Here is an 11,095-nt window from a genome sequence, read left to right on the forward strand (position 1 = left end):
TGACACCAATCTCTCAGCAATTGACAAGGGAGACAAGGAGGGAGCCCAGAGCCATTCAGCTGCTAATTGATGGGCCATTTGGAAACTGCAGGTGTAGCTCTGAAGTGGGTCAGGCTGAGCTTTGGAAGTGACAAGAAGTGACAAGAGGAGCATGAGGATTATGGGTGTTTGAGGGGGTCCTGTGGGACTAGACAACACTTATTAAAGAATGCTTTGGGGAAGGGTCAAAAGTGGGGAAAAGAGAGGACTGGGGTGTAGCAAGAGGAGGCAATAGAGAGGAGGAAGGATAAAGGGAGGTACTTGCAAGTAAGCAGGGGCTGGTGAGTGCACTTGTTGGGATGAGCCCTGTGCCTGATCACTACAGCCCCCCCTGCCTTCTTCATAAATCCTTTCTTAATCATCCTTCTGCATACCTTCCCTTCCTTTCCCATGTGTGTGTGCTGCAAGGTCTGAGGGCCAGTAAATGGAGCGACTGGTGTGAAAGAGAGCTCTGGGTGCCAGTAACTGGGCAAACAACTAATGGCCATGGAGACTGTAGGCCTGGGTGCCAGTAAATGTATGGACCAGGGTGTGCTGCAAGGTCTCAGTGTCAGCAACTGGAGAAGCGGCCTCTGGTCACAGACCCTGTCGATCTCTGTGCCAGGCGCTGGAGGGACTGGGGTGTAAGCAAGGCCTGGGTGCCAGCAACTGGAGAAGGAAGAACGTGTCCCAGGGCTCATACCTCTTGCTGTGAGCAACTGGAGGGACCTCATTGCATGTATATGTGTTAGAGGTCAAAGAACCAGTGACTGCAGGGATGATGAAGGTGGAGCATGGTTGTAGATAGATTACAGGTACAATGTGGCTCTTCCTCCACAGAGTGCTGACTAAAAATACCGTTAATTGGAGATAACACAGAAGGTAAAGTGGTATGGTACAGGTGATGTTATGCCCTTTTGGATGCTCAGAACCTTGATTTATAGACCATCAGGCAGAGCTCAAGTTGGGGTTTCACAAAAAGTGCAAATCCTGCCCATGCCGAGACTCACTGGCATTGTCATCTCTGGAGTTTTCATGGCATTTCCTTAGAAATAAACCACTAATTTTTTCATGTTAAGCAAAAGGACAATTATATGAAAGCACAGTGCCTCACTCCTAGATCAAGACAAGGACGTGTTTGTTGGAGTGTTGCCAAGTTTGGCAAGTGGTATATACAGCTCAGCACAGCACAGGTCGGGGCCTACTCAGGTCAGGTTAACTTAACGACAATGAAGAGTTTGTTCTGTCTGCCATGGATTGGGTGCCATGGGATGGGTGCCATGGGATGGGTGTTCTCTCTGTCAACTGGTGCATGGGATCAGTCTGGAGTTCCTGTGGCAAAGGTGTGGGAGTAGGAGTCCTCATCTGCAGTACCCCCACCCTTTCACATGCCCTTTCAGCTGTGGGTGCAGGACTGCCCTATCCCCAGCCCTCGCAGTGCAGCACTCCAATGGGTGCCCTATGTGTTTTCTGAGAGTGGGGGTGACCCACTCATCCCTCATTCTGTTGCCTGCTGACCTTTCACCCTTTCCCATAGAGTAGGAATAGGTTGTCTGTGTCATCTCTGGGTTTGGGGCATCTAAGAACAGTTCTGGAGCCATATTCTTCTCTCTCACTGTTGGTTATCCCATCAGAAGAGGACATGGCAAGAAGCCCTGGTCTACCGCACAGGAGGGTTCCTCTGCTAACTGTGGGGAGCTGGGGGAGAGGCATTGTTGCCAGGAAGATGAAAAAAGAAAGGGGAGAAGTGAGAGAAACAGAAGAGAATTCTGTTCCCAAAGGAAATAGCAGTGTCCCAAGAGAGCTGGGGAGCACAGCAGAAGATATTAAGCCTCATTGGGGAAGAAATCCCTGACCTTATAAGTGGCCAAGCAGTGGGAGTGCAGAAGAGCAGGGAATTCTAGCTGGGAGGTGACTCCACTGTGAGCTCACTGGGAACAGCCCCTTCCCACAATTGGGGCCCCCAGAGCCCACAGGGGCTCTTCATGGGGAAATGCTGAGAATGCCACTGGCTGAGGGAGCCACAGGTGTTGCTGCTGGAGGAGGGAGAAACCCAGAAGCAGCATCTGAGGCACAGGAAGAACAGACCTCTGCTCTTCCCCGCTTCTTCCTTGGCTCCCCCAACAGCGTTGTTTCCGGCAGCTCTGTTATCTCGGGGCTGGGAGGGGGTTTTCTGACTCTCTCTCACTCCACAAAGAGGCGGGTTGATGTCGACATGCAGCTCGGATCTCTCATCCTCACGGCCTTCCTGGGGCAACTGCTGGGTAAGTCCTGGCTTTCTATAAACACATCCTTCTTCCCCCAAGGAAACCCTTGCCAGCCTGATCAGGATCATGCAGAGAACTACTCTTGAATTACAGGAAAACACTGTGAAATACCAGCTCACATTGTGGTTTTGCACCTCTTTTCTCAAGATGCTCTTACTGTTTGAAAGGAGAGAGAAGAGATACCTCAGACCTCTTCTGCTGCTCTTCTCTCACCTTCAGTGCCTTTCTCTCTGCCTCTCTCTTCTGATCCACCTGCTCTCACCACAGGAGATCTCAGCGCTCTCTCTCACTCTCACATGTCTCCCTTTCCAGTGCAAATCAGTAGATCCTGTCAAAGCTCTTACAGGGACTTTAAAGCTCTCATCCCACTGACATTAACTGGGTGTCCCATTCTGCCTCCTGGCTGGCACATGTCTGCCGTGGCTTCCACTTTTCTCCTGGATGTTGACACAGCCAGGGATCCCTCTTTCAAGCTCACAATTGTATATAATCAGGGAGCTGGGAGCCCTCGGAGATGGGATGGATGGGGAAGCAGGGTGAATCTTTTTGCCATAGCTGCATGGGCCCCTTTACCTGCTGGAGGGTTGCTGGTCCCAGCACATGAAGATCAGGCCTGACAGGCTTTTCTCTGCTCCTCTATGTAGTAGGAACAGGAGCAGGGAGAAGGAGCAGGGACACAGTACAACTCTCACAGGGTCCATGCTGGGCTGAGAGCTCCGAGGTGCTGCCCAAATCTCCTCCCTATCATGCTGTACCCAGGCCTCAGAATATTCCTGCAGGGTAAGGGAAAGGGAGGGAATCTTCGCAACCAGGGTTTTTTATCCACTCCTGGTTTGCTTCCCAGAGCCATTCCCTGCCAAGCTGCTGACCTTCACTTCCTTCCAGGCACTATGGGACAAATAACTGTCACCCAGCAAGAAGGACACATCACAGTGAAGCAGGGAGACACCTTCCAGACAACCTGCACATACCAGACTTTCGACTTTAATGGCTTGCTCTGGTACCAGCAGAGGAAAGGCCAAGGTCCCCAGCTGGTCTCCTATCAGGCAACTGCTGGCCGCAAGCCCAGTGGCCGTCTCACCACCGTGCTGAACACCATGGAGAAATACAGCCTCCTCCAGCTGGAGGAAGTCGAGCTCTCTGACAGTGCCTTGTACCTCTGTGCAGTGCGTGACACCCCGGTGCAGGGAGCTTCCTTGGCTGTGTAAGAACCCAGGGGATGGAGGGGATGTGTCTGTGCAAGGCTGAGGGTGGGGGAAGGGGCCCTCAGCTGTGCCCTGGCAGCGCTGCTCCCCCTGTACACCCAGGGGTCTGCAGGACAAGATCCTGTGATGGAATGTTTTCTGTCCGTTCCACACATCAATTTATGCAACGATGGCCTCAAGCATTCCCATACCACACTAAATGAAGGCACAGTCTTCCTATAGCCAATGCATTGGAAGTCTGGTAAAACACAAGCAGCACGCACATGAGCCATTGCACATACAGGTTAGTGATTTATTAATTTTGACCACTATTAATAACTGCAGGCACATTCATCATCCCCGACACCAATTTGGTTTGTCTTCTCTTGAGATAGAGACACCTTAAAACTGGTTCCATTGTGTTATTTCCCTCTTGCTCCTTCCTGGAATTACATGATTACAAGAATTTTTGAAAATACTCAGAACCACGTTGTGGACCCTCCAATTGTTGCATGGTCATGTGCTGGGATCTGGAGGACCTGCTCTCCCCAGTGCACTCTGCCCATCCTTGGAGCCCTTCTCATACAATACCTCATAGGCTTCCCGCAGCCCTGCACCATTTCTTCTGCAGTTGGACCAGGTTTACAAAGCTGGAGAGGTGGATAACCCACCAAGCAGAGGTGAGCAACAGGCCCTACCAGGAGAAGAACTGGCCTTGGGGAAAGATACTTCATGCCTAGAAGAAGGCCAGGCACCCCAGGCCAGGCACCCCAGACCAACCATGGGGGCTTTGGCACTGGTTGCTGCCCTTGGGGTGCCCTGTCTGATGGGAGCTGGGTGTGTGTGAGAGGAATGAATGCCCTGGTGTGTTGCCTGGCCATGCTGATTTCAACATCAACCTGTGAGTCCCCTTAGCCCTGCACATCCGTGTAACTGCTGGACTGTGCAGGGAACAGAGGGAGTAGAGGGTGTATAGGTGTCCTGCCCTTACTACCTTTGCCCTTGGGTGCAGACCATGCTCCCTCATTCAGGGGACAAGTGGGAGAATGAGGATGAGAAAGTCAGGGGTCGTTCTGAAGGCTTTTTCTCACACCATCTTTACTCCTGCATCCTCTGGGGCCATCTTCTGACTGAGCTTCATTTCCCGCCACAGGGCTATCCAGAGCAGGAGGAATCCCCTTCTGCACAGGACTGTGAGCTGCTGGCCTCTCAGAGCCTCCAGCAGCACTGGGGAGCACTCTCCAAGGGAAAGCAGTGATCAGTCTCCCTATTGCTGGATATGCTCTGACACCAGGGGATAGTATGTGAGCAGAGATGCTGGAGTACCGGGCCTGATGCCCACTGGCTGTGGAGGAGATGAGTATATCTTCCTCAGCACCAAGGGACAGTGACTGGAAGGAACCCATTGCTCTGTAGGCCACCCTTTGCTTCCTGTTCTGTTTGTGCCCTCACCTTATCCTCTGCTACTCAAAGCAATGCCTTTCTTCCTTGGCAATACAAGACAAGGTCCACCATGAAAAGGATGACATGGAAGCAGAGGTTAGCATGCAGAAAACTTTAATGACCCTGAAGTGGGAAACAAATTCACTTGTAGAGGAGCTGGCCAGAGCAGGGAGAGGATCAGCAGCTGCTGAAAGTCTGTGCCTATGGCCCGCAGTTGAGATCCCACAGGCCTGTCCCACAGAGGGAGAGGGGCCAGCAGATGGCCCACGGTGGCTTTGCAGGTCTTACAACCCCAAAAAACAGAAGACAAGAAGGAGATGGGAGAGAAAATAAGGCAGGGAAGTTAGACTTTGGCCACATTTTCAGAGAAACCCAGCAGTCTTCCTCCCTTGGAAGGGCAGCACTGGATGCTCAGCCTCTCTGAAATCGATGGTCAGGTGCTCTGTCCTCACGGAGGCAACAGCTTCAAGATTCCTGGGGGTCATTGTTAGGGCTGTCACCAGCACATTTAGCAGGGGGGGCACCTTCTGCCATAGTAGCGGCTGGAAATGCCAGAGAGGTCACAGCACCCAGAGGTGATGAGCACTCCATCACAGCTGAGGATGCTGCCAACAGCAGCAGAGGTGGAGGATCCCACAACGGTGTTCTGTGGGAAGGAGCTGAGGATGGGACCGGGCAGGGTCACCACCACAGGGGAGGGCTGCACGACAACGGTGGAGTTCTGGCACTGCCTGACACAGGGCTCATTGCAGCTGTTGGCCAGTGGGGTCGGACCACAGGGCCGGCAGGGTTGGCAGGGCAGGCACTGATCATAGCAGGACATGACTCTTGTCTGCTGCAGACGCACCTGTGAGAGAGGGCAGAGAGGCAGTAGAGCACATGCACATGTGAGGAACAGTCTGCCAGGAGTCTGTCACTCCACCACAAGCGTGTCGAAGGCACCTGCTGAGCCAGGAGCTAGAAACTGTGCAGTGAGGCAAAAGGGTTACCAGACACAGTACTGTGAGGATCACCCAGGCCCAACCAGGCTGCTGCCAATCTTTGCAGTGAAGGGCAACCTCAGCCAAGTGCCAAGTCCTCTTTCAAGACAATGCAAAGTGTCTCCAGGCCCAAGGAGGCTGCTGCCTATCTCTTAAGAGAACAGCTCCCTCAACCAAGTCCCAGACACTCTCTACTCAGATCTTCACCCTTCTTCCCCTTCTCATGGAGAGCAGCACCACAGCCCACTATAGGAGGGAGGAGTACACATCTGCATGAGCAGAAAACGATGCAAGGAAAGGCCTTCAGACTGACCTGGTTCCCAAGGAGGAGGAGGAGAGAGAAGTGGATGCGAGAACAAGGAGTTGGGCTGGCTTTTATGGTGGCCCTGACCTGCCCTGGGCCCAGAGGTAGGTTCTACAGAAGTGGCAATTGTCGAAGCTGCTCATGGTGAACAGAAAACATCCCAGCTAATGACATGGGCTGGGTAGCTGTTTTTCCAACGCCGCCTTCTCATTTCCTGGCTTATGCTGTCTACCATCCCTCACGGAGGCTTCTTCTGAGTGCTGGGATTGTGAGACCCCATGATTTCTGGGGCAGGAATGTGTCATTGATAGCAGAAGCCTCAGCTCAAGTGCTGGACGGGTGCAGTGCAGGCAAGTGATGTTGGCCTGGGGCACACTGGTGGGTGGTCTGTGACTGCATTGACAGGAATGAGCCAAACTACTCCCAACCCTTTAATCCTTGGTTGGTCTCCCAAGGACATGCCTTGTCTTTCTTTCCCTCCCAACTCATTCACGTGGTCACTTGTAGGGTGCAGGTGGGCTGGGTTTCATGGATTCTTTTAATCTTTTACTCAGGAAACTAAGCAGCCTTCCCCAAGCTATGGGTATTAAAGAGCTGTAAAAGTTATTTCCCCCATTATTTCAATGCTGCTGAAAATCAAAGTTATGTGGGCCCTCTACCACCACCGGGATATTATTCTGCCCTGCTGAGGCTGCATCTGGAGGAGGAACTTCTTTACTTTGAGGGTGGCAGAGCACTGGAACAGGCTGCCCAGAGAGGTGGTGGAGGCTCCATCTCTGGAGGCCTTCAAAACCCATCTGGATGCGTTCCTGTGCAACCTGCTCTAGGTGAATCTGCTCTGATAGGGGGGTTGGACTAGATGATTTCCAGAGGTCCCTTCCAACGCCTACCATTCTGTGATTCTGTGATGACCTCCCTCGACCTGCTGACCACACCCTTTTTAATGCACCCAGGAGACCACTGGCCCTCTTGGCCACAAGGACACATTGCTGCCTCACAGTCAACTTGCTGTCCACCAGGACTCCCAGTTCTCTCTCTACACAGCTGCTTTCCAGCAGGTCAGCCCTTAACCTGTACCGGTGTATGGGGTTATTACTCCCTTGGTGTAGGACCCTACACTTGCCCTTGTTGAAGTTTATTAGGTTCCTCTCCACCCAAGTCTCCAGCCGGTCCATGTCTCGCTGTATGGCACCACAGGCTTCTGGTCTGTCAGCTGCTCCTCCCAGTTTTGTATCATCACCAAACTTGCTGAGGGTACACTCTGTCCCCTCATCCAGGTCATTGATGGATGCATTGAACAAGACTGGGCCCAGCACTGACCCCTGAGGAACACCCACTGGTTACAGGCCTCCAACTGGACTCTATGCCAGAGTTCCTGGTCTCAAGGACATAGGATTCCTCAAGACTGATCTTGCTTGTAAGGACTCAGGCAAAGAAGGCATTCTGCACCTCAGCCTTTCCATGTCCTGTGTTGCCAGGCTGCGCAGCATCAGAGAAGGCCCACTCATTCAGCAGGGGGACTACAGTCCTCTAGCCTTCCTTTTGTCACCTGTGTCCTTACAGAAGGCCTTCTTGTTGCCTTTGACAGCTGTTGCCAGAGTCAGTTCCACTTGGCCTTTGCCTTTCCTAACCTCATCCCTGCATGCTTGGACAGTGTCCCTGGAGTCCTCCCCAGTTTCCTCTGCTCACTTCCTTCGTGTGTTTTAGTTTGGCCAGGAGCTCCTTGTTCATCCATGCAGGCCTCCTGGCATGCTTTCCTGACTTTCTGCTCATTGGGATGGCCTGCTCTTGAGCTTGGAGGAAGTGGTCCAGATGTCTTAAGCCTCTGTTGCCTCCAGGGCTATACCCCACAGGAATTTTCCAAGCAGGTCTTTAAAGGCACCAAAGCCTGCTGTCCTAAAGGCCCAGGTTATGAGCTTGCTATTTACCCTCCTCAGTCCCCTTGGGATCATGAACTCCACCATTTCACGGTCACTGCAACCCAGGCTGCCTTTGATCTTCACATCCACAACAAGCTCTTCCTTCTTGATACCTATGAGGTCCAGCAGAACACCTGTCCTCATGGGATCCTCTATCACTTGGGTGATGAAGTTGTCATCCATGCACTTGAGGAAACGTGCTTATGTCCTGCTGTGCTGCTCCTCCAGCAGATATTGGGGTGGATGAATTTCCCCATGAAGGCCAAGGCCAGTGAATATCAGACTGCTCCTGCCTGCCTGTAGAGGGTCTCTTCTGCTGGTTCTTCCTGATCAGGTGTCCTATAGGGGACACCCACTACAGTGTGTCTTTATCTGTCTTCTCTTTAATGCTTACCCACAAGCTCTCGGTTGGCACATCACCCATCGCCAGGCAGGGCTCCATGCACTCCTGCTGCTCTCTCACAGAAAGAGAAAGTCCTCCTCCTCATCTTTTCAGTCTGTCTTCTGAAAGAGCCTGTATCCCTCCACTGAAACATGCCAGTCATGGGAGCCATCCCACCCTGTCTCCATGATCCCAACATGATCGTAGCCCTGCAACTGCCCACTCATCTCGAACTCCTCACGTTCCTTCTCTTTGAAGGCAATGAACCTATTATGTACTTGTAAACCAGCATTCATCCTGGGATTGTGCCTTGAGAATCTGCTTTTAGGAGTCTGCAAGCAGTATTCAGTTTTTAAGAAACATCTTTTAAAAGCACAGGAACAGGCAATTCCACTGTGTTTCAAGCTATGCAGGCGGGGCAGAAGACCTCATGGAACTCAAGAGGAAAAAGAAATTGTGCAAACTCTGGAAGGAAGGTCAGGCTTCACAGGAAGGTTATAGAGCTCCGATTCACATATGCAGGGAGAAGGCAGGAAAGGCCAAGGCTCAATGAGAGTTGAGAGTTGGCCCGTCTTGTGTCAGTCAACAAGAAAGCATTTTTAAGTACTTAGATAGCAAGAGGAGGTCTAAAGGAAACATTGAACAAATACATGTTGAAGATGGTCACTTGACTAAAGTCCTGTCGAACTAATTAGATATCCTTCTGTGATGAGGTCACCCACCTAGTGGATGAAGGGAAGGTGGTGGATGGAGTTTTTCTGAATTTTACTAAGGCTTTTAATAGTGTCCCTATCCTTCTGGAAAAGTTGGGAAGTAAAGTGAGAAGTTCTGGAGAGTCAACTGTGGGATGAGTAGGTATATGGTGTGCTGGGTGAAAAACTGGCTGAAAGGCAGGGCTCAAAGGGTTGTAGTGAATGGGGCTACATCTGGCTGATGACCAGTCAGCACTGGTGCTCCTCAGGGCTCAATTCTGAGGCAGGTTCTGTTCAATATTTTGATCAGTGATCTGGATGCAAGAGTTGAATGTGCCATGAGCAATTTTGCTGATGATACCAAACTGGGAGGTGTTGACGCGTCTCTGGAGGGACAAAAGGCCTTGCAGAGGGATCTAGGTAAATTGGAGCATTGGGCAATCATTAATGGCATGAAATTTAACAAGTCCAAATGACAGATTCTGCATCTGGGATGGAGTAACACCAGACACAGGTATAAATTTGGAGAGGAGTGGCTGGAGCTGCCCTGCAGAAAGGGATCTGGGGGTGCTGGTTGTCAGCAGGCTCAACAGGAGTCAGCAGTGTGCCCTGGAGGCCAGAGGGCAAACCACAGCCTGGGGTGCATTAACACAGTCCAACCAGCTGGTCAAGAGAGGGGATTATCCTGCTGTATTTAGCAGTGGGGCAGCCTCCCCTTGAGTACCGTGTGTAGTTCTGGACCCCACAATTTAAGAAGGAAGTGCAGGTACTTGAATGCATCCAGAGGAGGACAACAAAGCCTGTGAAAAGGCTGGAAGGAATGTCCTATGAGGAGTGGCTAAGGACTTTGGGCTTGTCTAGTTTGGAGAAAAGGAGTCTGAGAGGTGACCTCATAGCTCTCTAAGCTTCCTGAGGAGGGGAAGTGGAGGGAGCTGCTGATGTCTTCTCCCTGGGATCCAGCGGCAGGACACATGACAATGGTTCAAAGCTGCATCAGGGGAAGTTCAAAGTTGTCATTAAGAAACATTTCTTTACTGAGAGAGTTTTCACACATGGGAACAGGCTTCCTAGATAGGAGGTTGATGCCTGTCAGCAGTTAAGAGGCATTTTTGGACAATGTCTGTGGCGTGAAAGGGTACAAAGCAGTTTTGGCAGAAGATAAACCCCCTTGCATTGTAACACTCCTCACTGAAGTGGGAGGCTAGGCGCGGCTTGGTTTAAATTCTGAGTGATGCCCAATGCAGCACTATCAATCCAATCGTGTTTAATATGTATTAAAGCATTACGATTTGGATACACTAATAGTAGACTGCACCTTCAGTCTAGTCGTGCTCATGAACTAGCACGGCCACTCTCGAGTCTTTGGTCACGTTCAGTGAGAAACTGAAACAACTAGCTACTTAAACAGTGCAGTTTAAGTAAACAACAGATATATAGGTTCTTAGGATTGCCAGTGATAAATACACTGTCTTCAAAGCATGTGCAAATAAAGGTATTGTTAAATATACAAGATGCGTGACAAGTTATAAACAATACAGCGTGGCTATAAATGTAGGATAGAGATTCTCTAGAGAGACTTCTAAGTTCCCTGAGGAAACACTCGGTATAATCTAAGTCTTACACAAAGGCATCCCTATGGGGGGGAAGAAACTTCCAGCCCATCAACTGATCCCGGAAGCCAGTGATGGAGTTCTCCTCGACTTGTTCGCAATGGTGTCTTCCCTGATATCTCCCCTCTCTTGAGCTATTTTTATACTATTTTTTATCTTCAAAGTGGAGTTTGAGTGACTTTAGTCATAAATACATTTGTTATGACTGGTGCACTCAAGAAGGAGCGGTCGCACCTTGGAGGCAGGTAGCCTCTGGGATGGACGTGTGTTTTAGTACATTACGATGAGCAAAGTTC

The 11,095-nt window shown here is 51.0% G+C and overlaps 1 protein-coding gene and 1 gene segment (V, D, J or C); one reads left to right on the forward strand and one right to left on the reverse strand.

Annotated features, from left to right (window-relative positions):
- Positions 1 to 2,233: 2,233 nt before the first annotated feature.
- LOC141732619 (T cell receptor alpha variable 1-2-like) lies at positions 2,234 to 4,727 on the forward strand. The segment is given in 4 exon segments: positions 2,234 to 2,282; positions 3,171 to 3,451; positions 4,101 to 4,220; positions 4,623 to 4,727. Coding segments are annotated over 4 exon segments (555 nt in total).
- A 693-nt stretch (positions 4,728 to 5,420) lies between these two features.
- On the reverse strand, positions 5,421 to 5,735 carry LOC141732577 (feather keratin Cos1-1/Cos1-3/Cos2-1-like). Its single transcript, XM_074561790.1, has one exon. The coding sequence runs from the start codon at positions 5,733 to 5,735 to the stop codon at positions 5,421 to 5,423; it is 315 nt and encodes a 104-aa protein (XP_074417891.1).
- Between the last annotated feature and the right edge of the window lie 5,360 nt (positions 5,736 to 11,095).

Source organism: Larus michahellis, chromosome 18 (assembly GCF_964199755.1).
Source record: "Larus michahellis chromosome 18, bLarMic1.1, whole genome shotgun sequence".
Lineage (NCBI taxonomy): Eukaryota > Metazoa > Chordata > Aves > Charadriiformes > Laridae > Larus > Larus michahellis.

Bases quoted from the DNA above. Each gene is read 5' to 3' on its own strand.
- LOC141732577 (XM_074561790.1), bottom strand. From the start codon at position 5,735: ATGTCCTGCTATGATCAGTGCCTGCCCTGCCAACCCTGCCGGCCCTGT.